Consider the following 26791-nt stretch of genomic DNA (forward strand, 5'->3'; position numbering starts at 1 on the left):
GAATTTTTGTTCGTTAATTATGAAAATATGAAATAAATTAAATTCACAATGGAATAAACCATTTGATTATAATAACTTCCTAACAGGAGATCAGTTTGCATACATAATATATCAAGGCTTAGGTTAACATCAAAACACCACAAAAACACAAATTTATTGATATATATTAGCTTGCAGTAAGTGCTCTCATTTCCCACCTGCTTCCAGTATTTCATGACACTGCTGCTCACTGAACACCAGCCACTAGTTAAGTAAACCATTGCTAATCAATTGCAGATGATGACAATGATCTTCAAAATGTTGATTACCCCCCACTCTCCCATCCCAGTTCAAGACATTTCTTTTCCTCTCAATTAATGGCACATGCATTCTGAAGGAAAGAAGATGGCTTGTTTTTCCCAGAAGATTCTTGGACTAAGTCTTCTTTTTTTTCTGTATGCTTTTCAGTGAAATTAATGGGAAAATGATCTCTCACCAAAACATGTGGCAACTGGATTAATTCAGGTCTTATAGTACCTCTATCAACCTCTGTATACAGAGAAGGAGGCACATCCATATACCTAAATCTTTATAAATGCATAAAATAAATGTTTATTTTCCCAGACTAAGCTGCTTTAACAGCACAGTTGAGTTTTCAGTTCTTGTTACATCTGAAAAGAGAAGCTACAATGGAAAAGCAATGCAAAACCTAGAAATGAATTTCAGGAACTGCTCTGAGATCGCCCTCCATTTCCATTTGGAGCTCTGGCTTCGCTGTCACCTCTCCCTAATGGATGAGCTGCCTTTATGTTTATATGATAGGATTAAAACTTTATCCTTTCAATAAACGAGAGGATTCATCAAACCTCAAACTGTGCTACCTTACTGGTACAACTTCTAGAAAAGCAGTGGGAGTGAATCAATGAAAGAAACATCCGGAATTTTGCTTAGAAACCTGAAAGGCTTCCAGGATCTCCAACACAACGTAGAACTGCTTGAAAGCACAGACATAAACAAAAGAGCACATATCAGCTTGGGCAGCACCACAGAACATTAAGGGAAGATTTGAAAACACCTCTCATTGCATGCGATCTTTCACTTTGCAGGTAATCTGAGATGTAACTAGACTTCTTCCTCAATACTGATGCCAACCAGTTGGACTTAGCCTGCGAACAGAGCCTTGATATTCCTTTTTGGTACATGCTGTTAGATCACTCTGCTACACACATCCACTTTCCAGAGTATCTTCTCCTACAGCAAATGGGATGCCAATGCTTTCAAAGTACTCAGCACTTGTAAAAACAAGGCCATTAACATTTAATAATAAGGACAGAGAAAGGAGAAGTCCTATATGTTTCACATTCCATTATTTAGTGAATTCTTCAGCAAGGCAGAAAGCAAACATAGTGGAGACTTGTGGAAATCTCACATTTGGCTCTGTTACCCTCCCAAACCATCCTCTGATGTGCAGCCAGAATCTCTGCCTTCTCTAACAGAATGTCTGACATCTTTCTCCAATTTAAGACAGGAGGAACTCCAGAATCTTATTTGTAATTTAGATGGGTTGCACGGTATGGATCACATCATTCTTGCCTCCTTTCCTACATCTGTAGGATGGAAAACTGTTTACTATAGGATTTCATTCTACACTTCTATTTCTTGGGAGTTTTTTTGATGATTAAAAAAGAAAAAAGCTTTTAAAAACACTGTTCTTTTCAGCAATTCACTTCACTGGGGCTGCAATATTTGGACAGACACCAGTTAACAAGGTCAAGCTGAAAGTTTAAGACAGTTGTACTTACACAGCAGTTGCTATTGTAACTTATTATCAGAGAAAAAAAAATCAACCACGATGAGTTTTGCTTGGTTGATCTTTTAAAGTGAGCAACTACATAAGCCTCTGTCTCAAAATGCAGAATGCGGGCACCCTACTTTTTTGGATACAGTGATATAACAACACATAGACTAGACAAGGACTTCACCACAGAGTTAGACTAGAAAGAATGGCAGATTTTGTGTATCAAAATACAAATAGCCTGACAAAAAGAAACCAGAGATTTCTTCTATTAACACATTTCTCACAGCAATGAACTTCCCAAACTTCACTGCTTTTCCCAGTACAGCGGTCCCTTATTGAACTTGCTTATTTGGCAGTAACTCTGGAATATAAACCAAGTTTGTGTATACAAAGGTACACAGCACAAACATCAGTGGGGGGTCTTGTTTCACAAGCTCTGAAACAGTTACAGCGCAGCTGAGTATCAAGGTGACCTTGTCCTTCTGCTTAACTTTTGCTTTGTTAAGGACAGGAGGAAATGTTTCTTTTACCAACTCAGTCGCATTAAACTCTCTTGGCTGCATAGATCCCATTTTCCAACTGCACTGCAATTTACTTTGCAGGACATATTTCTATCATATCCATTACACAGTATCACTACAGGCCTACCATGTCCTTACAGCCTTTCCCATAAATTCTTTGAGAACCACTCACAGAAACATGATTGGGAGCCAGTCAGACACCTAGTCCCAAGGCCAACATGGCCACTTTCTAGATCACTTCTGCTATGGTGTTGTAGGCCCAGCAACAATGCTTACCTTTTATTTGCTGTTGACAATGCACAGAATTGCATGATCCAGAGTTAGCTTCCGTATCTGTGGATGGATCATCCTCATCGATGTTAATCTCTTCAGTGATAATTTCTGGGCCCAGCTTTGCCATATAAAGCATACTAATTCGTTTCAAGGTCTTATTTTCTTTGTTCAGCTGAAAGTTCAAGAGTGCAGACAGTAAGAAGCTGGCTACTCTTTCCTTAAGCTGTTGTGCAACAAAAAAAACCAACAACTTTTTTCCCCCTGTACTGAAAGGAACAAAGAGCAAGACAAAGTGACATTACTTTAAATGCTCCATTCAGTATTAAAATGGTCTGAAAATGGGAAGCTTCCCCTCCTTCTCCTGTAAGCGGGCTTGAATTTAACATTGTAATTCACATCCATGCCCTTTTTCCATCACAGAAGACATTCCTTTCTGGTACTTCTGACTAATAAACAACCTGCATAGGCTCAAACCAAATCTACTATTAAGCTTTCATAATGCTATGCTGTCTCTGATAGCTGCTTCAGCTCCAGACTGTCAAGCACGTACCAGCACCAACAGCAGCCCCAGCTGAATGACCTGAAGAAAGAGGCCGTGCCCCTGAAAGCTTGTCTGGTTTTGCCACTTCTATCAACTGGTCAAAGAAAACCTCTTACTTAGCTTGTAAACTACAAATACAATACAATCACTGTACTTCCACCGTGGACAGAACTACCACAGTATTCTAAAGAGTCAACATATGTGAAATGAAAGACATATCACATACCAACTCTTTACGTATCAGACCTTAAGACAGAAACCAATCTGGGCTGGATGCTTAGGCACATACCTGGTTTATAACTAAGCTTACCCTGACCTCCTGCTTGAGCAATAGCTTTTGATCCAAGCTTTTCCTCGGCCCCCTAACTTAAGGAGATTTACCCCAGAACTTCATCTCCTTCCCAAAGAACAAAGCTGTGAAAATGAGAAGGGTGTATGGAACCTTACACGGTGCAGTCAGCTTAAGGCACCAAATCTGCTTTGGCAAAGCAGCCCCAGGGGATGAACCTGGTCTCAGAACTGCCCCCATATACCCATTACAGAAAGAGCGCAAAGAAGAAAAGTTACATAAATACATTCATTTTCTTATGTATATGCTGATTGCCTATCTTATGAATTCTAATATAGTGTCATTATGGAAACAATTAAGTAAATACCTCCAGAAAGTACATTGCTAATGCATCTAAATTAAAGTGATTTCTTGCTGGTGTTATTTTTACCATGTCTAAAGATGTACTTCGGGCAGGGGATGGGGAGGAGAGGAAGGGGGGGAAAAAAAAGCAGTCAGCATTGCTAATGAAATTTGGTTCAAAATTGCTGTAATCCATTTTCTGATGAAGTGGCTCAGATGCATTTTATACAACCAAAAATATACAACAGAGAGATAAAAACATTCTTTAATAATAATGCACTTCTGATGAGATGGAATATAGAAAATTACACACTTGCTAAATTCATCAGACTAGACGCAATCAACAGAGCAGCGGAGGTCACCTTTCCCCTGCCCTCGCTTTGCTTTCACAAACAATCACCTGAAATGTAATGCAGTGGTTGACTTTTTCCATTTGATTCAGACACTGAAATGCTCATTACTGTTTTATATCTCACACAGGACAGCTCTAAAACTTGCTTTCCATTTAACCTAAATGCATATAAAATGGAGATATCAACAAGTTGGCCCGTGACTTACTCTTCCAAAATAGCAAAAAACATGGGTGTTCTTTTTATCCTCAGTCAAAAACTGTATTTTGCATCTCACGTACAGCATTAGCTTTTGCTACTTCAAAACCATTTCACAGATCCACAAGATGATGCAAAAACATAGATGGGGAATGCACACAATAACAAGTTAAAAAGATAATAGAAATGGTATGAAACAGAAACAGTGTCATTCTCACCTTAGAAGCCAAAGCCTCAGCACTTTCACGGCATGTCTTCTCAATTTCAAGATGATTCTGAATACAGTTTACTTCCTCAATAACCATGTGAGAAACTATGTGGAGAATTTAAAAATTAGTCACTGTTTTCCTGCATTTGACACATGCATCCTGTGATCAAAAGTACTGCACCTTTTTAATGTCTACATAAAAATGTCAAAAACTGGGAAGTACATAATTAGATAACCTGTATGGATAGGAACTGCTTTGAACACTGAATACGAATCACTGCTTTAAGCAACTCCCTCAAGCCAGACAGGGAACTGAAGAATCCAAAGTGAACTTAAGGAAGCAGAAGGCCAGCTGAAGTCTCCCTGATCATCGTTACTCACCGGCTTTGCTTTATTAACACTCAAGGAACCGGAGTGATATCTTAAGGACTGTCCCTCCATACTGCCATCATAATTGCCCTGAAAACTGAATTTCAATTGAAAATTGAATAATTTGCCCAGAGAGGCTGTACATGCCCCACCACTGGAGGTGTTCAAGGCCAGACAGGATGTGGCCCTGGTCTAACATTAGATATGGAGGTTGGCGACGTTGCCTGCAGCCGGGGGTTGGAGCCCAATGATCCCTGAGGTCCCTTTCCAACCCAAGCCATCCTATGGGTCTATGACAGTCTGGCACAGATGCAGATTTTACGAGACGAGAACCCCTCATGTTTAATCTACAAGATCAACCCAAGCACTACAAAGAGATTATTTCCACCCTCCAGTCCTCAGGTTTCAAAAGTACTACAGTAATAGAATAACAGTAATAACAAATAGAAAGTGCCTTCCCCTTCTGAGGCTTTTGCCTGAAACCTGAAGAGAGACACTTATGTCCCCTTTGACATCCAGAGTTCATCTTAATGGCTACAGAACAAGGCTTCGGGACAGGAAACATAGACTGCTGACAAGTTTTATGCACCTTTATTGGTACTTAATCAATTTTAATTAATGTTATAGTTAATAACATAGGAAGCCAGCAATACACTGGAAGGTGCTGCCAAATCAGTAGCTGCATGCAATTAACAAGTTCTACAAAATGTAAGCAGTTTTAATGGCATTCCACAGATCATCTGAGTTGAAGGACTGCAGTTCAATCCTCTGAAGCACTGGCTGTTAACTGCCCTCCAAATCAGGAAAAAAAGAATAGGGGAGAACTGGGAAATCGTGGTCCACAGACTGTATTCATAATGTCTTCTAATAGCAGAACCACCACATCTATCTTTGGTTGTCTTTTATTTCCCTTTCTTCTAGCTTTAGAGAAGTTATGTGCTCTAAGTACTCCATTACCAGAGGCTACGTTTGATTTGAATGAGGGAAAGCTTCAGGTAATACGCACCCATCTCCGTTCTGCTTTTACTTAGCTCTAGAAATTTGAAGCAATGAAATGCTCTGCCCAGGATGAGGGGCCCATGGAGACCCAGAGCTGCCCCCATTTCATAGACAGAAATCCAGTGCCCCCAAGTCAAGCCAGCTCAAGTTAGGAAACAAGGATTGGGCTCACATGGTAGAACTAGGGATTACTCTTGGTTCATTTAAACTTAATTAACCTGCAATTATGATTAACTCAGGGGAAAAAAAATCTTTCCAAATTAAATACAAAAATATATTATTTCCTAAGTCTTTCCAAAGTTCTTATTATGTCAATATTAAAATTCATAAAGCAGCACTAAGTGGCCTGAAACATCTCTAACCTTGACAGTTTTTTTCAGGGGTAATAATAATCTGCAGCAAATGCAGGCCAACCAAAAACCACTTAACTAATTAGTAGTTGCAGTCACCGAGAAAACATGAATCAACACTGTTATTACAAGTGGCACATTTGAGTGGCATCTAATTATGACTTGATGAGCACGATACTTGCATTATCAACATTACTACTGCATCCCATCAGGGACTAAAAGCCGCTGATGGCATTGACTGCGAGAAACTCCCACTCAATGGTACTACAGCACCCAACAATCTCCTTGGCAGGGGCACCCTCACTAAATGACATGTTAAGCGTAATTACTGGTAGACATTGTAAATAAACAGGATTGGAAGTGAAAATTGTACCAAGTGCATAAGACACAATCTGACACATTGGAAGTGGCAGCCTTAATTGAGAGTTTCTTTGACTGCTCAAGATCATTTCAACTGCATTTCTCGGAGGACAGTGATTATAACTGTGGAGACAGACGGCATAATGGTATCAGCACTGCTGACAGAGCAGTGAATTAAATTGTATCTGCTGTTGTGTGAAAGCCTTGATGAGAGGTACAGATCCTTAGTGGTCTTATCATTATAACACAATGGTCATGTTGTCATCAACCTTGCTGGCTCCAATTGAAAAGAAATGATTGTGTGTTGAAGCTTTCCCCCCCACCACCACCTTCTATCTCTTGTGCTCAATAGAACCAATTTTCAGAGAGCTATGAAATCACGCAATAGGGCCTAAAATGCAGCTGCTTGGCATACAAACGGGGCCCCATTAAACTGGAATCACACACAATATGTGTTTATGCCAGGAGAACAAATAGAAGCTGAGTACAGGCCAAGTTTATTCATAGACACAAAGCCGATGTAGCTCTTCATCAATATAATTGCCTTTTATATTGTCGTTTAAATAATGGGCTCTATTATTGCCTTAAAATCCTAATATTTCTGGCATTTTATCACTATGTTTACAAGGTATGTCCTTTAGAAACGTGAAAGGAAGATAAAAGAAACCTATAAAATTTTACAACATCAAATATTACTTCAAATTTTATGTCTTAACTACTTGGCATTTTCTGCCACACTCTGGTATTCCTCGTATCGTAACAAAAACAGAACGGGCTTCATTTTTTCCCAGAGGAAAAAGACTTCTTAGAGAACATTCTTGCCTCACAGAATAGTTAACTACGATCATTTAGGGCAGTAGATGATTCCTGTTGATCTTACAGTGTTTTCCATAATTGTATCATGTGAACAATTATAAAACAGAAGCAAACAAGTTCCTCTATTAACGCAGTCACACACAAAAGTATAGATCATGTGATTTCCTTATCCTGCATTAACTTCAACCATGTTTCTAATTCTTCATCGTGCAGTTCACCGTACTGGCATAAACCAGACACAACAGACCACAATCCTATTGTAATTGTCTCTTCTAAGGAGCTAGTCCACCAGGATACTTCCACTCCCATTAGATGTGCTTTCTTGCTTCCAGTTTCAATAGAACCATTACCATAGAAGTGCAGAACTGAATATTGACATTCTCACAGCCTAGGCGAGGAAGAACTTGCTCTCAAAGTTATCAAGAGACGTCAGATCATCTTAAAAACCTCTGGTGATGTGTCCATGCTTAAAGCAATTTTTTGCTTTCACAATAAAAATATTATTAATAGCAGTAGCTTCAACAGTAGGATAAATCTCACTTACTCCAAGCACGTGTTACTCTCTCACTTGCAATGTCCTGCTGAGACAGTGCCACATCTGTACCACTGTTTTTACCACTTTGTACCTTAAAAATAGCTACCTGTGTCAGAACCTGTAAACTCTTCAACAGCAGTTTGTCTGGCAATGATTGAACTCTTACTGATTAGCTCCTTAAAATAAGACTTTGGAGGAGAAACAGCAAGTGGACCTCAATCTCAGCACATCACTTTATAGAATGTAGAACTATATTCGTAACCCCTTTGTTACCTCGATCTGGTAACCTGGAAAGTCAAGTCCCTTTGTGAATGTGTATCGACGGCCCCGACCAAGTCACAGCTGTTTGTTACACCATTATGGTGAGCTGTAAAATGGCGTTTATTGGAATGTGAGGGTCCCTTATATAGGTATCCAGTTTCATCCTTACCTTTTTTACATATGCATGACCCAGCAGGGGAGGGCCTATCACGTTACATCCCGAGGGTCCGATTTCGCCTAATACAACACCCCTTTAGATCAACGAAATTTCCACTAACACATCAACTTACTCTTCTGAAACTCCTCCAGTTTTTTGACAGCCTCATCTCGTTCTTGCTTGATTTTGTCACACTAGGAAAAGAGAAAACTGAAATGAAACATTGATCCCAGTTACTTAATTAGCAGTCAGTCACAACACGCAAAAATAAACAAAGATCACCTACTGGAACAATAACGTACAGAAGCCTATCAAAGCATAATATCTTTTTACCTTCAGTCACATTAGATTGATGGAAGCTTTAATTTGAAAGTCATCATCCAGAGCGTTTCTTTACAGAATGGCAAATACTTGATTTTTGGCTCCACCTCAGTGCTACTCAAAACGTTTTAGAAAATCTATTTTATCCAAAATTGTTAAAAACCAAGTCATCCAGGTACCACGTGACAGAAAAGGTAATGCTTTGTATGTCATGAATATACTTTAAGTCCAGATCCTTTGACATAAACAGATTTAGAAAATATATCCCTTTCTATTCGTACCACATGTGATAGAAACACCCACAGTCAATAACCAGGGGCATTCAATTGAGTTTCCTAACACTATGAACTCAATCTCAAAACAGGAAGGATACTCATTTTCATACTATCAGGGAGTCAATCTCAAAAAGGAATGGATACTCATTCTCATACTATCTCACTTTCATTAATTTTCAGGTTAACAGTAATACTACAAAGGGTTGCAATCACCAATCTTACGATGGAAAGATTTCATCAAAGACAAAGAACAAAACAGACATTCAGTAGACTTTTCTAATAAGACCTCTTTTATAAGCAAATGAAAGAAACCACAGAAATGAGTAAACTTCACAAGAGGCACAGTCAGAGATTAACCACACTGAGAAACACATGACCCGAGGGGAAGTATGACTGGCACATAACACATCTCACACTCATGTTGTACCAACATTCTTCCTCGCACACAGCTGTGCGTATTCAAGATCACAAATCAACTACTGGAAAAGATCTATGTGACTGAGTTCCTTACTGCGCAACTCCTCCTGCAGTTACAAGGATTCCAATCACTGGAACAGAACTGGGAAAAGAAGAAAGCTGAAACGATTTTGCTCGATTTTCAGTTTTTCCACATGAGGACCCACTTTGAGTTAGCCGGGAAAGGAGCCTGCTGTTAAGTAACAAGGGAGAGAGCTCGCTTCAAAGGAAGCCAAATTCAAGAGAGGCCTTCTCTCAGCACCAAGGGACTTTGGATGAATCCCAAAGAAGGACCTGCTCTTGGATAAGGAAAGCCTGTCATCGGTGGCACCACGGGAGCAGTCTCAGCTCTAGCACTGGAAGCTACTGCCGATGGCTGCCTGCAGGAGCTGCACTCGAGCAATCTCTCCTCTTCCTGCTTTGGGGTGATGAGATGAGGGACAGCTGTTAAGCAGAGATGAGGGTCTGTGAAACAGGGAAGAGATGCAGAAGGTACAAGTTATGCTGCCCAGGCAGTGCCAAACAAAGACACACTGTTTCATCTGGCACTGTAGGTGTTAAAGAAGTCAGGAGAGCCTTGAATAGGAAAGGTGGAAAGGGAAATGTGTGCTAGAATCCTGCCACTTGCCGCCCTCCCTCTCAGCTTCCTCAGCAGAATTTTGTCTTACCTTACCAGCAGCAGCTCAGTCTAAGAACAGAAGGCAGTAAGACACAGAAAGGAAGCAGTTCGGATTGTTCCTGCAGAGCACAGCTGCACTGCAAAGGAGGAGCAGCGTGAGCTGCTGCTGCCTCTTCACATCTTACAACAGAGACACTGTGCTATACTGGCATAGTTCACCCACGGACTTTTCTGCACTCTGCAGGCTTACAGCCCACTGAACATTAAGCGAGAAAGTACTTTTTAATGCTCACTATAAAAAAATATATACAAAAAAAATAGCATTTTAAGTATCTAATCTGTTGCCTGTGGAAGTCAAAAAGATGCTTTCCTGCTGATGGAAGCCTTGATGTAGCGAGCATATTGCATCCTCTATCACAGTAGAAAAAGCTCCTATTGAAATCCCCCAGTAACATGCTGCAAAGCGTAACAGCTTTCCCCATACAGCAAAAGGGGAAGTTAAATGACCCATTCCACTTCACCTTGAGTGCTATTTGCAGAGAGCTCCACTCGGACCACAGCAAACTAGATGATTCTCCTGATAGCTACACATTTCTTTGCACAATCAGGGTCCGCAGGTTTGGGTCTCTGCAGAGCAATTCCTGCTCCCAGTTACAGCTTTCTGAATATTTGCTGTTGGTGGCTGCTGCACTTCAGAATAAAAGAGCAAGAAGAAAAGGCCAGTGGCAGATTGTTGCCCTCGCTGAAATGATCAATGGAAAGCGGTTTGCCTTTTGTCTTGCAATCAGACCTGCACAAGCAGAGCCATTACACAGCCCCACAAAAACAAAAAATAGTTTATCTTCAAACTGGATAAAAATAAGAGAAAGGTGAGACCATCTTTAACTCCTTGTACTGTTTATAACCTGAAAGTTCTGCAAGCTATTCACACAAAGCAATTAAGATCCGTGACAAAAAAACACCGATAGGAAATGGCGAAAAACATCAAATGCAGATATATTAGCTGCTCTGACAAAATGTACATAAGTCATCAAAATTCAAGGCCGCTTCATTTCAAAAAGGCAGCACGAGGCACATACAGCAGAGTTGTTAATTAACAAACACGCTACTCATCCTAAATGTTAAAAGAGAAGCAGTGTCCTACTGCTGTAAAATACTTCACTTGCTTTTCACATTCAAGTGCATGAACTGTCACAGAGAAGAGCAGTTTTCAAGCAAACGTTCCTTTGTCAGAAGTAACCAACAGCTCCAAACTCAAGAATATCCTCAAATGGAATAAAAGTAGATTACACCTGGCTGTTTTAAACTTTATTCTGCTAAGAGTTCCAGTAAAATACCCATTTATAGCATCTTATTTACTATGTTTTAGCCTAGTGTTTATAGAATCATTATCCCAATATAAACCCATGCTAATAGGCAAAAGACATTCTAGTCCTAAACTTGGTACAGGAGCCAACGTTAAATTCCTGGCAATAAGAAGTCATTGCATTCGTACATTTAGAAAGAAGTAACAGCTCAGTTTCCAAAACTCATTCTTTTAATTCCTTGATTCTTCACCTTTAAAGTAGCAATGTTAAGACCTTTGCCAATGCAGCTCAATATGAGATTTTTGCTTTTGAGGCAAACAATCGGAGATGATCCTTTCCATTCTAATGCAGAGAACTGACTAAAATGCCGACTGCTTAGAAGGGAATCACCGACATGGCAAACAGTGGTGCTCACTCCAAACACTCCATACTCAGTAACATGACTGATAGTAAATGAACTTGGCCTGCACTGGGAACAAGCACAGTCCCAAGAGGGTGCTATGCCAGCATGGGAACCTGATACGACCAGGAGATGTATAGTTAGTGCATGCAACCACCTGGAACGCTGTGGTCTGCACACCCACTCCGCTCACCCCGTGATCTTTTGCCATTAGTTTCAGGGAGGCAATTGGTGGATTTCTTCTCTGATTTTCATCTAACAGTCATCTATTTTGCCAACTACTTTTTGCATAAGCTCCTACTGCTTTCAGTAAAAGGCCTTCAAAGGGCAAAAACAAGAAGGAGATTGTTCAGCCCAGATGTTAAAATGCAAGAAGTTCACATAGTAGCCATATAGTCAATTAAGCCATTGCTAAGCAACACAAGATACATTCTGTCCCTTTTCCACAGATTGTACAATTTATGCAGATTTAATGCTTGTTCTAAAATTATTAGTTTGGTGCAGCGTGCAAAAGTATCCTATGACATTTGCTACGCTCCTAGAAAGAATGAGCATGTCATCATGGCAGAATCCCTTCTCTGTTCCCATCTGGTGACAAAACATATAATCCAGTCTGCACACGTGCTTTAGCAGAACAAACACCATGAATGATGTATCAGAGATACAGTATTACACCTACTGTTTTGGAAAGCTGTCTCGCTCTTTTTTTCTCCCTACTGGCAGAATGACAAAACACTGTCAAAACCAGCGTTTGGAGTCATTTCTGGCTGATTAGCAAGTAGTCAAATATTTATTCATGATCTGACTATGAATACGTCAGAACTGCATATCAACTATATTTGTGCGTAACTGAATGTTAGTTACCTTTCATTTTTGTGAACTAGCACATATTTAGTTGGTTACTTAATTAAATGAGGGAGTGAGGAAGAGACAGGGTGGACCAAAGATCTGATGTTTTATCCCTGAATGTTCAAGGTTAGTAGCAATCTCTTAAGCAGCGTTTAAAAACAAAGTGACACACATAAAAGACAATTTACTTTCTAATCTGAAAAAGAAAAAATTAAGGGATAAAGAGCACATATTTTCAAAAACTAAAATTACATTTGATTCTGAGTTACATGTCTGCAATGCACTTAATCCCAATAAGATCTAATATTAAGCAGGATCATTTTCCCATTATTTAACTGAGATAGTTCACGTTTCAGTCATATGTATGTACTGGTGACTTAGGGGAAAAAAAACTACACTGAGCGCGTCAAAATCACAGACATAAAGTCTACATTTATGTGGTACTTCCCACAAATCATCTGCAAGTCTTTAAAAGATTCTCTCTCATCTTGAATGCAATTGTAGCATCCATAATAGATACGGAGGAAGCCAGTGGCAGAAACTGGAACAGTTTACTTGCAGCTTCCATGAGGCAAAGGCACAGATAGCCTGCGTCATAATTCCTCCAACATTGTGTTTGATCCTGCACAGCATAAACTAGACATATAGTTACAGAGCTGTGCACACTATATACACTGTTTACACTAATAAGCTTGTGGGATTACACAGCCCTACAATAGTTTTTTCCAGTATTAGCGCTGTAAGAAAACACAGCCATGAACTCCTTAACAGTAGATTCTTTTTGCACAGAAGAAATGCACTTACAGCCTCGCACTTAACCACTTGAGTCCAAGCACTTCAACAATTAAGCAGAACTGCATACATAAGCTCACCAGTCTATAGGATGGAGGTTCTTCCATCTCTCATCTTACAGCTGGGCAAATCAGTTAAGAACGTGCTCAGTGCTGGAGGATTCTCAACTGTTATGCAAGTACTTTGAAAAACATCATAGCAGGTTTCAGAAGAAGCACACGAGAGTGACTACACATATGCAGTAATAAGACATCTTGTGGAAAAGAGGAACAGGAAAGAAGCAGAATGTAGCAGTAACCTCAGAACGTCTCATTTCATCTTGATTTTGGAAAGATTGTTTTTCATTTAAAGTGCCTTTGGAAAGCAAAAAAAAAAAATACTCTTAATAAAAATGCAGTTCAAAGAAACCTTCCTGAACAATAATCCCTGTCCTTCCCCTTACATAAAAAAAAAGCTTTGCTGAAGAAACTCCCAAGGAAGTAGAACAAGGTTTCAGGGCAAAGCTGGAGCACTCATTTTCCAGGCATGGGAAACTCCTTGCATGTGATGGAAGCCAATTCACCAACTCGGGGTTGGTGGATTTATGGACCATGCATGCAATAAAGACATAGTTGTTGGGGGCAGAACACACAGAAAACACACAGCTCAAGATACAGTTACAGACAGCTTGCAAACTAGAGGAATACTTTGAGGAGGTGTTACATATGACCTTACACTCCTCCCTCTCCGCTGCTGGCCTTTGCCAGAGACTGTGTACTGTGATAGACAGACTCCTCCCATGCACTAGAAGTTAACTGCCACAATGAATATTGAGGACAGATTTCCTGGGATATCTGGGGCTCTGGTGTAGGACAGTGAATGGGAATGCAGGAACAAGCACAGAAGAGACAGTGTCAGTGGGAAGGAGGGAGCGAAGCAGAATATGCTGAGCTCAGTGGACATATACAGAATCATTGTTGAAACATAATATGAAAAGAAGCTCTGAGGTTTTTTTTAATAATGAGAAAGTAGTTAAGGACAAGGTCCCCCCATTAGAGCCTTGAATTGCAACATTTATAACAACCGGACTAAAACTGGTGTTTTAGAAATGACTTCACAGAAAGCAGAACTAAACCTTCATGCTCTGGCAGCTAATAATGTTCCCTAGTAACGGAGAAAGGGGAATTTTCTGCTCACCACACAGAGGGGCAGCGCTCTCACTGCCTTCCCCACTATCTAGAACTGTTAAGAGGTTATCACTGGTCACAGTTTCTTCTGGCAAACACCTACTAAAAACCTTTTGCACATTGACAATGATTTAGACAACACAACACTGTCATCAAACCCCTCTCCAAGTTCTCTCTTCTTGTTGGGCTTCCTCACAGAAAACAAGTGTGTTGTATGAACAAGAGTCTGGAGTAAGAAGAGATACTTGCCAAATACGCTGCATTTTACTACTAGAAAGACAGCTTATCGTAATTACACTAAACAACAAGGAAAGTGGCCCTTATGTTTGTACCAGCAAACTTCAGAACATTAAAAAAATAAAGCCTGCAGTAATGAATGGAGTTCAGTCCATAAATTCAAAGTCTCTTTTCAAGTTACACAGGTGCACATATTTCACAAAAGGATATGCCATATACTGCAAATCTGTATTAAGCTGCATTTGAACGTTGAGGTGAGATATCTCCTATTCAAAGGAATTCTGTGGGGAGAACTGAGTGCCTTCAGAAATATTACTCCCACATTGTGAATTTTTAGAAGGGCTGGGTTAGAGCAGAAGTTGTTTTATTTCCTCTTTGTTAAGTATCAGTACACAAATCAAGCTGTAACATAACCACGATTAGATCCAAGGGAAACAAGTTTTCCTAAGAATATTTAAACACTTGTTTTGGCCTACACTGACAACATAAACCAGCTATAGAAATAGTCACTTAAATATATATACACATACATTTATAGCAACCTTTCTGGTCTAAGAAAGCTAGAATAGGTGCTGGGAGTTATTTCATTTGCTCCTCAACACATTGGTACAAGAAGTACTGATTAATGATGCCATTTTAAATAATCAGCTGAGCTGACAAAAGCAGAGATTAATCACTCATATCCAATGAAGTATTCTGGTATTTAACATTTTGGTATTAAGGAAATTGTCCTTCAATACAAACCTCTTCTTTTGCTTTCTTATTTTCTGCTCTAAGCTCTTCATATTCGCCAATATCTATAAAAGAAAAAGAAAGAAAAAGGTTAACATTGCAGCATCTCTTTTATTCAGATTAGCTTTCTACTTATTCATTTTAAAGATCTTCTGACCATCTACACAGATTTTGAATAACATGGGTCGTAAAATTTATTAATAGCCTATGGATGAACTGGACATCCTTTTAGAACTGAAGTAATTGAAAAGCATCTGAAAAAGACAGTAGCTCTCAAAACAATCAATTTTTGATCAATGGAAAGTTAAACAATCTTATTGACTGAGTTCAAAAATTACAAGGTGAATGTACTGCCTTGTAGACTCCAGTTTAAACCCACACTGGCTCAGGTTACAGATTAATGGCAGAAAGGGTGTTTAATACAAATCTGTTACACACAGATACGCATATGTACCTCCAGAAGAGCTGATCACCTTATTTATTTAACTATTTTCTCACAGCAGAAGTCCCATGAGACACTTTTTTCCTTTATACTCCATGAGGAAGACATAAGAAGACAGCATGATTTGTCCAAGATCACACAGGAACTTGGCTGCAGGGCTCAGCAAGGAACAGCTCTGCCTCCGGGCTGCTGAAGGTCCCTTGTTTCAAATCAGTAAATGATGCACAGAAATAATCAGGAATATATAAAAATAATGGGATATTTTTCTGTGCGTGCCAGAACTGTTTTGGCCTTTAAGAAATTCTACCATTGCTATGAAAAGTGTGAACACACCTTCAAAGCGGTAAAGAAACCTTCAAAGTGGTAAAGAAACTAAGGGTGCTAGAAGGAAGCTCTTCAGCCCTTAAGAGGCATACGATACAAACAAAATGAGACATTATCCTACCTCTTATTCCAGCCCCTCAGTACCCACTTCTTCAAAATGTTCTCACATAAAAGAGGAAGTTACACCAGCACACCAGTGTTATTTTAAGCCAACTTAAGCAGAACTGGATAAAGGTTATTAATACATAGCTTTGAGACAATAGACATGTTGTAGGGTAAGATGGTAAGAGAAGCTTCATCTGAAGGCATGACCACGTAAAGTCTGGTAGATGAGCCACCTGAAAACACACTATTCCTTTCTAGCTTTTAAATACCCCGATTTTTTGTTCCACTGTGCATTGCTGTGATGTTTCTCTTCTCCCCTACCCCCAGTGTTTCAAAATCTGTCGAAATAAAAGAAATTCAGCTCACTCCTGAAAGCTGTGTCCAAGACATCACAGCTCTGCTTGCATTAAGCACATCTGTTACTCACATAGAAATATATCAAACATAGCAAACTCACATTATTTTCTCCAAGATCGTTTTATTTTAGTGATGTGGTTGCAAAGTACAAGGAGTCTGGGAGACAGACTGCAGTTGTAGCTCCTCAGACAGTCCCTCTAACACAGGGCTCTGGTGGCACAGGGCCATGCAAAACCTTGATGCTAAGTTAACCTGAAAGCAACCACATTGGCGTAGCTGCTCTAAGAAAGAGCTCGTGAAGTGAAACAAAACACACTTCTTACATAGGAATTTAAAAGCTACGCCTCCTGATCACTGCTCTACTTTAAGCCATTTCTGTGCTCCTAACACCAGCGCTGACATGCAAGAAAAGGATGAAGTCTGTGTCTGCAGATACTGCTTCCTTGTACTTGGAAACTGATATCATGTGCTCACTTTAAGGCCAACTCACATTTGTTATGCAACGCTTTGTAAATGACTGAAAAATGTGAGTGCAGCTCTCATCTGCTCTGTGAACCAACAGTTCTGAAGTCATAAGCCCCTCAGGCCGGGACACAGGAACAAGTTAATACGAAGCCAGGCAGACAGGAACTTACACAACCCTCCAGCAACCCGTGCTTGCAGCTCACCTGTATGTGACTGGGAATTGAACTGCACGTTGGAGGAAGCCATTCCCTCTTCAGCTGCTGTTGTGGTTGAGCAGAACACATTCATCACGGAATGAGAACATAAAATCATCAGCTGCTTTGTGCCAAACTCACTCTGTTGTGTCTTTTCACCACAGCCACACCCCCCCCCCTTGTTAGAATTAAGAAAATAATATAAGTAGCAACATTCTGCAATCTGACTTTGAGATCTTCACACAAGGCAATTCTGGATCATCATGTTTCCATACTGATCTAACTCTATGGTTCTTCAGGTATGGATTTACAAAATACTAATGAAGAGTCCACTCTTTTTATGAGAAAAGTGAAATAATGATTAAAAAATGACCACAAATTTTCTGCTGTATATTAGATTCTCCACCAAAAAAAAAACAAACAACTTAGAAGTTATGAAGGGTGAGTAGAAAGTTGGTGGATCTTATAATTTTTAACAGCAGAGGTTGTGTGAGTTTTTTAATTAGACAGAGGAGATTTTATACAAACCTTTTCAAAGTTTAATGTTCAACAGAGTTCTGAGGCTACCCCTGAATGTGTCACAAATCTAACCAACGTTCACGCAAGTGCTGAAGTGCATAAAGGTGGAAATGATCTCATCACTCTCAAGCTGCCCTAGGAAAACTAATACAGCAGCAACTAGATGTCACTTCATGATATAGAACTCAGGGTTTTTAGCCCTAAAAACATTTTGGGGAGAAAAAGCATCATTATCACTTTTCCCTTGACAAACCATAGGCGAGTCCTGGTACAACAGCATCTAACTCCTCTGTAGAAGCCAGGACTACTTTTCCTCCTTACTCTACAAAGGCTCCCACACTGTGTATCCTTGACAATGGCATCTCAGCATCTGAAATCTTACGCCTCACATTGGCTCATTCAGATCATGCAATACTTACATTACCCTGCAAATAAAGATTAGCGACGTGCAAAACAAACAAGGGAAGATGCCATACTAAAAAGATGCTACTGAAATTCTAGAGCTTTACATCATTTTCTCAAAGGACCAGCACTGTAACACATATGGATTGTAAAATTCCTAGTCTGCATCCACTCACCTCCCCTGAACCACCTTACTAAATACCTGTCACATACCTTGGAATACTGCCACTGCCTGACACTGATTTCAGTTTAACAGACTTATCCCTGATACACATTAGTGTGTTGGAAATAACGTAGCAGGATATAAATTCCATTGCTGCAGGCTAACCATGCAGACTGAGATACAATGCTATAAGTTGATTTCAACACCAAGGAAACAAACATTTTGTGAAGGAAAAAGAACAGAATATTCTTGGCTACAGCTCCCAACCCACGCAAAATGTACTCCCAGCCAGCACTGATTTTTAACTAGCCTGAACCTGGATTTACTAACAGAAGATGCGTCACCTCAATTAGTTGATTTATATATTTACATACGTGTTACGTTAAAAAGCACTTGTTACTCTTTTGACCTTGTTTTACTAACAAGCATGTAATGATTATAATTTACACTGAACAACAGAAAAGACACCTGCATGTATACACAGTGAGATTTCCCAGTCTTTTATTAAAACAAACAAAAAAACCCACCAGCTTCTAAAGCTGCGTATTAAAAACCACAAATAAGAAAATCCTACACACATATACTTCAGCATTTATACTGCAAACCAGAGTGGCCTTCAAGTAGATGGAGAGCCCTTCCACGTCAAATCAGCCTATAATGCCACTTCAGCATTCCAGACTTAATCATAAAAAATAAGCAGTGTACAAGGAAAGCACATGTCACTCCACTACCCGTCCTTCTGCACTGCAGGCTGGGCATGTATTTACTGGTGCAGGCAAGAGCCAAAGCTTGCAGTGCAAAAAACTACCCTAATGAAGTTACTGTGTTGGTAGCAGCAAATCCACAATTGGCCTTTGGCAGCTTTAGACACCGTGAAGGGGAGAATCATCCCTGACAGGGAGAGCACAAGAGAAGCTCCATCAGGCTGGCTTCTGCCACACTCCTTATCCCAGTGTACCTGGAAAATGAAGAGTCAGGCCAAATCTGTTGCTATCAGGGATATCATTAGTACAACAATCTCCTGACTAGCCAAGTGCACAGAAGATCTGTGAACTGTTTCCAAGAGTAAAAGGCCAGAAGGACTGTTATTCTGTTATTATTCTGTTGTTCCCAATCTTACAGTCAAAGATCCCTTGCATTAAGCCCAGGCAACCTCTCTTCCAGCAGGACATGGCATTGGACATCTCAGCCACGTACAAACTACACGATTCAATTAGCAAACACTACACTGTATCCTGCACTGCATCCTGGGAGTCCCACAGCTCCCTGGAAAACAGAAAGGGAAATTAAACATACCACAGCCTGATAAAGCCTAATCATTAAGCTTATATCAAACAATTTGCCTTCACAACTTTCTGAGAAGAAGAAAAAAAAACCAGATAGCGTTGCACCAAAAAGCTGAAGCAGGAAACACTGTTTAACAAATGAAGAAAACACTTAAACACGATGGGTTCTGCTGGGGAAACGATGGCTTCTGCATACAAAAACACAGATACATTCCCTACAGAAGGGAATGCAGAAGCCACCAGGACATCCCAACTGAATAAAGAAATCCCTCTGACCATACAAAATTACCTTCCTGCCACAAAGAACAAGTTTGTGTGATCACATCAAGAGCTTGTCAATAACACGCAGTACTCTAAACGTGACCAGGAGTTTGTGGCAGGTGAAGCACTTACACAATATATAACTCCCGATGTTGTGGTTGATGACTGCTGTCTTCAGCTGAACAAAGACGTGACACAGCTGAAGGTGCTTCTTTAGGAGCAAAGTTTCAGCAGCATCAATAAAGTCAAAGACAAACATGGCAACCTTCCATGCTGGTTGCGATGCAGCTGTTAGGCAGGTTTGGTGCCCTGCTGAAAACACCACTTTTAGGTAAAAAAAGGAGTATTTAGGTAATGCTAATATTCACAGCATACCTGCTTTATCTAATCAAGCCATCTCAGAAAGCTACTTACAGAATGAAAATTAAAATAATACTTGTAAGGCTTAAATATCATTGATGCAGAGATCGTGTTTCTCCACAATGTTCACCTTAAACTCTGCAACAGAGCAAGAAGAAGAACAAGCAGTGTCAAATATCCAGGTCTAATCCACAGGACCTGGAAAATTCAGCATGGGTGAAAGATAAGCCTATCATGCTCACAGATAGTTTCAGTGTCCTTGTCGCTGCGCAGAGCTGTGCCAAACAGCCAAGTGAATTTGTCCAGACACCAGTCAGTGTCACAGCTGCCACTGAGAATCGCACAGCAGCCACCATACCTGCCTCAGGTGCAATCTGCTGACCTTGGGAAGGGAAGTAAAAGCAGCACCAGGACGTTACTGCAATCAGCCACGTACACAACTGCTGCCCTCTTCACCTACCCAGCCAGCACAGCTACCTGGCAGCACACCCAGGATGTTTCTCAACACTGGAAAAACACACTGAATTCAGGCTACCCACAGAATGTGTTTGAAGTCCTTCAAATCAATGCATGTAATCCAGAAATCTGACAACAGACCATAACACCGCAGTAAGCTGAAGCCATATACCACTCTGAATGCAATAAACACAGGACTCCTGAACAGTACATACACCCAGAATCTCAAAGCCTTCAGGAACTGCAGGTCATTCCACCACCTGCATTTACTTTCAGTGTAATATTCTTATCTATACCTAGAAGCAGCAAGGAGGAAAATTACTTGGTTATTCTCCTCTTTCTTTCTCTTTATTTCCAACCCTCTCTAGGCTCTTTACTAAGGACACTTCAGCCCCACCAGTTAACACCACTGAACTGCAGCATGGCAGCATAACGTGCTGGTTTCCATCTAAAACAATGCAATCTCAAAAAGTAAATATTTTCAAATAGTTTTCCACAGGATAATTCTTCTCCCATAAAGATCAGCTTCCCAGCCAGCCATACAATTAGAAAAACATCTATCAGTCCCACAACAACTTACTAATACTCCCACATTTGGGGAACATCTATCAAGAACAGCAGGATCTGCCTGTTAGTTTCTATTTCAACAGCTTAAGAGGATCTAGGGCACTCAAGTTACAGCGTCCCTCCTTTGAACTAACTCATGAAGTCCCATAAAGTTTCTTCAGACATTAAAGGACATTCAGTCTACCCGAGCAGAAGACTTTCAGACATCAGTATTGAAGTAAATGAGAAAACTCAAAGCAATTTCAAGATGTTGGGATTTCTGAAGAATAATTATTGCCATTTTAGCAGCCATCATTTTGGTACAGACAACTCTTCAGAAGCCAACAGCACTAGAAGGAAGCAACCAATTGGGAACAAACAGCTTTTTAGCCTTATTTTTTGGTCCCGCACTATTAAAACTCATAGTTACGTACTATGATACACTTCACAACAACTGTAATCCTTACAAGTCAGAATCCAGCTGGGACAACCAAAAAGAAAACATTCACGACTCAGATGAGTGATAACTAAGCCCAATGACTGCCACCTGCTTAACCAGGCAAGACAGAAACTTTTCTAGACCAGTCTGGTTTGGAAGCAGACTGACTAGTGAAAATACAGGCTATCTTTTGAGCATCCAACTTCTTTCCTTGCCCATTCTTCCCAACAACACAGTGTGTTCCAATATTTCAGGACCTGAGCATTCATAAGGCTGGAACACTGAACTTCCCTACAAAAGCACTGAGCAGTGACTCACGCAGGGAACCCAACGAGCCCTCCATTCATTTACATTGGAACTACAAAGGCTCCATTGAAACTCGTGGCATATCAGGACTAGCCCTGGGTTCTATCACCAAGAAGTTCATGTGCTGATTAGGAGAGGAGCAAAGGACGTTTCATGGGCTGGTTTAACACCTCCTGACAGGTACCACAGAGCAGAGACACAGAGTTTCTCTGCAGGAAGCCCATCACAGACACGTCTTCACTTCTCCACCCCTCAGCACTCCTGCCCAGTTCCACTTCCAAAGGGGAGAGGACGGACTGACACCGTGGAAGCCCAGACTGACACCCAGACTACACGCGAGGCAGCAGCACCCAGACACGTGCCGGCCCCACGCCATCACTCACTCGATGCCCACCCTGACAGCACACAAATCCGGCAGGTGCAGACAGGCCCGTATCCGAGGCTTTTTTCCCCCAAAAGGGGCCTGGAATCGAGCGTGGCCGCCCAGGCCGCACCGCCATCCCCACGCCGCAGGCCGCGCCCCGGCCCCGCACAGCCCCCGCTTCAACCCCTCCCTGCGGCCGCGCTCCGAGCTCCGCAGCAGCCGAGGGAAGGAAGCATGGAGAGCCGGTCCGCCCAGAGCCGCCGCCCGCCCCTACCTGTGTCCTTCACGCCGGCCAGCAGCTCCAGCTGCTTCTCCTCACCCGAGCTGTTCATCCTGCCCCGCTCCGTCTCACCTCTCCCGGCCGCACCTGGCACGGTTCGGGCGGTTCTCGTAGCCCCGGGGCGCGTTGGGCGCGGCGAACGGCCCGGCCCGCTCCGCTCTGCACATGCCCAGACTCCCCCGGCACCACAGTGAGCATGTGCGGGGTGCGGCGGAGCCGAGCCCCGGGCTGTGAGCGGGCACCTCCGTGATGGGGGGCGGCCGTGAGGACCGTAATGACGGCACGGCCAGACCCCCGGGGCGGCGGGGAGGGAGCGGGATCCGGAGGGGTGCGAAGGAGGCAGGCGGTGTGGTGGGTGTGCTGCTATGCGAGGGGTCTGTGAGCTGATGAAACCTGCCTTCTCGTCATGTTCGCCTTGTCCCGGCTGGTACAGGAGGGAAGAGCTCCTGGGCAGAGAAAGGGGACTTTAATGAGCGCTTGTACGGAGAGCAGCATTCCCAAAGATTCCTGAAGCAGCTGCGGGGTGATTCCAGCGTCCAACACAGACAAAAAGTTGGGATAATATCAGGTTTTGGTGGAGATCGTGCTCTGTTTGTCTGTGAAGAACACATTTGTTCTTCCCAGCAACCCAAGAGGGGGGAAGGAGAGGATCTGGCCATGAGCACAGAATCACAGAAGCATTTGACTGTCTGGTCTAACTCCTTGCAATGAATGGGGACACCTACAGCTCCATCAGGTGCTAAGAGCCCCATCCAGCCTGATGGGTGTCTCCAGGGATGGGGCATCCACCACCTTTCTGGGCAACTTGTGCCAGTGCTTCACTGGCCTTATTGTAATAAACTTCTTCCTTACATCCAGTCTCTTCTTCCTTATATCCAGTCTAAATCTCCCCTCTCTCAGTTTGAAACCATTTCCCGTTGTCCTATCACAGCAGACCAGAGCTCTCTCTCTGATTCTATCCCTGTGCTAAAGCAGTGACCCTACCAAGCTCCTCTGAATCCTGGCCCTGAATGCACACAGTCACTGCAGAGTTTGTTTCTACCCTATTTTATTTTATTTTATTTTATTTTTTTGCTGAACTTTAGAAACTTTAAAAAGTGAAAAGTTTGAAATAAAATTGCTGTCTTTGTTGCTAACTAACCAAATGCTGTGAGTCTCGTGATTCATAATGGACAGTGCTAGGATAAATCTGAAGTTGAGCTCACTTTTAAAAACCTCCTGTCAGTCACACTGGAGCTGCTCACAGTAGTGGTCCATTGAACCGCAGCAGTCTTCAGATTCATTCTTTAAGCACTGGCAAAGGCAAAGCTTTTCCATCTCCTTCCTTGGCAAGCGCCCGTAGCACACCATGGCATCCAGAAAACGGAACATGGTGACCTTAGTTAGAAAGATCTGTGAAAGAAAGAAAAAAAAAGCTTCACTAGGAATTGGTGCTCAGACCTCCTGCCTCTTTCTTACCTGACTGCATCCCGGATTCTTCTTGACCCAGTAAACCTTTAAAAAACAACCAGATGTGTTGTTATTCCGTAGTGTTATCTATACTAGACCTGGTTAATAACACGTGTAATGGTGCCCTGGAAAGGAGCCAGGAGCCCATGTGAGCTGTACTGGTTGCAATATGCTCAGGTACAGCTACTGAGGCCACGTGGGGAAGTTCAGAAGCTAGTCAGCTTCTTTGGAACCAGTCAGCATAAAATGCATTTAACTCCTCTAAAAGTAAAGTTATAAATCCACACTCCTGCAGGCAGCCATACTCAGAGAAGGGAAAATTATGCTGGAAAGCAAAGGCTCTGTAGCAGCTGTGGGAAGCAGCGTGCAAATAATAACAGACACACTGCCCGTGAGATGCTGCAGCAGAAGGGGATGTTCACTAACTACAGGAAAAAAAATCTCCCATGGTATCAACAAGATCAAAACAACGATACTATAATCCAGCTTTTCAAAAGATGGCACAGAGTCCTTAGTAGAAAAAGCAAAATAGGAAAAATTAAGTGCTACGAGGCTTGAGGAGAGACTCCAAACTGTTGATCTTTTTTAATTGAGAAAACAGGAAGCAAATTATTGTATTATGTTAATTTCACAGGAGAAAATCCTTGGTACTTGAGGGCTTTTTGGCTTAGTGGAAAAGACTCAACCAGAATCCGTGTCTGCAACCAGAAGCTGAACATGAAGGCTACAAATAGGATTATACATCAATAAATGCATCCATTTTGAGTAACACAGAGGTCTTATTTAAGTCTTCAGAGTTCTGGGCTGACCTTGATTTCAAATAGCCCCACTTTAAGACAGAGCAGTTTTGCCAGTGCTTTGAATTGTAGCATCCTTCCTTGGGCTGCCCATTGGCTTCCCTTCAGCCACAGGTTTCATTCCAAACTCCCCATCCCTTTGCTTATATCACCCTCTCTGTTCCCAAACCAATCTTTCATACAGCACTGTAGTATGATTTGCAAAAGATCCATTGTATAGAGTTGCACTGTGCCAAGATGCCGGGCATCTTCATCTTGCAACAATGTTCTGTCTGTTGTGCGCTGCCAGAACAGAGCATAAAATCTCTTTGATTTCCACAGAGACAGTAAAGCAATTCTTCCATTATTTTATTTATTTATTCAAATTATAGCATTATGGGTCAAAAACATTTCCCTTCCATAATTTCAATATTGCAGCTTCAGCATTGTTCTTATTCACTTTGAACTAGGTCAAGTTACAGTACCTTGAAAAGCAAGCATTTAAAGCATGTCTTTGTTACAGACCCTCTTGGTTGCAATAGCAGGTAGGATGAAAGCCACACTGACATTGTTCTTCAAAGGTGTTAATGAATCATTAATTGCCAGACAAGCTGTCACGGTTTGAACTAAAAATCCACCCCTTATTCTACATCATTACATTATGTTTATACATACATACACACTCATATGTATAATTGTGAATAATCAGCAACCTTATTTTTCTCAACAATTTATATTTATTCCATACAAATCCCTAAGTTGAGAACAAAACTCTATAACCTAACCTACTATTTATTAATTTTGAGAAAATGGCAAAACTGCCAGAAAAAGGAAAACATGTCAGCGGTAGAGGGGAAAGGCAGTGCTAGTAGGGCGTCCCCCACATCAAGGTGCACTCATCCTTTCCCAGCCACCACAGCAGATTTCCTTCTGACTTATACTTCTTTCCATGTGTGCTCTACACATGCATGGCCAGTGCAGGATATAGAGTCCAGATGGAAAACTTGCTTACAGAATGCCTAATTAAGGTATATAGAGAGAAAGTGTTTCCGTAACATTAATCCACTCTATCTTAAGTCCTATACCTAATTGAACTATTCTGTACCTAATTGAAATATTTTCTGAGACTCTACCTATATATCTACAGGAAAATCATTGGCTGCACTCCCCCAACATCAAATTCCCTTGTGGTACACATTGGACATTCCCATTTTTGTCCATCACCCACCACGTGCACCCAGGTCCCTGAGCAAAGACAGTACCTCGGAGAGGTTTGCCCTTTCCAGACGCTGGAAGGACCCAAACCGTCTTTCCCAACACGCTCTTTATGTGTATTACAGGAACCTTATCTCCCTCCACGGTACGTAGGGAGCTGGATTGGTTAGGACCATTACGATTACTAGATCCTCGAGTGTTGACCAACCAGGTGGCTTCTGCTAAATGGTTCTCCCAATTTTTATATGTTCCGCCACCCATTGCTTTTAACATAGTTTTCAATAACCCATTGAATCGTTCAATCTTACCAGAAGCTGGTGCATGATAGGGAATATGGTAAATCCACTCAATGCCATGATTTTTAGCCCAAGTGGTTACAAGGGAATTTTTAAAATGGGTCCCATTATCTGATTCAATTCTTTCCGGAGTGCCATGCCGCCACAGGATTTGCTTTTCCAACCCTAATATGGTGTTTCGGGCGGTAGCATGGGGTACTGCGTATGTTTCGAGCCACCCAGTGGTTGCCTCCACCATGGTGAGTACATAACGCTTACCATTGCGAGATCGTGGCAAGGTGATATA

General features: G+C 41.5%; 1 protein-coding gene across 3 annotated transcripts in view; it reads right to left on the minus strand.

Moving 5' to 3' along the window:
- The window catches only part of SHTN1 (shootin 1), a 53450-nt gene extending 30520 nt beyond the window's left edge, over positions 1-22930 (minus strand). The window contains exons 1-6 of one of the 3 annotated variants that reach the window (XM_032445526.2): positions 22764-22930; positions 17397-17453; positions 15513-15565; positions 8480-8540; positions 4510-4604; positions 2575-2743 (exon numbers count right to left, since the gene is read on the minus strand). In XM_032445526.2, the coding sequence (XP_032301417.2) occupies positions 2575-2743; positions 4510-4604; positions 8480-8540; positions 15513-15565; positions 17397-17453; positions 22764-22821 (493 nt within the window). In that variant the 5' untranslated portion in view covers positions 22822-22930. Of the gene's footprint in view, positions 1-2574; positions 2744-4509; positions 4605-8479; positions 8541-15512; positions 15566-17396; positions 17454-22508; positions 22651-22763 lie in introns of those variants that run through there. The other 2 variants (XM_085555305.1, XM_015867428.3) reach the window with 2 other exon arrangements.
- Between the last annotated feature and the right edge of the window lie 3861 nt (positions 22931-26791).

Source organism: Coturnix japonica, chromosome 8 (genome assembly GCF_054131305.1).
Source record: "Coturnix japonica strain WE chromosome 8, WE-NBRP24, whole genome shotgun sequence".
Classification (NCBI taxonomy): Eukaryota; Metazoa; Chordata; class Aves; order Galliformes; family Phasianidae; genus Coturnix; species Coturnix japonica.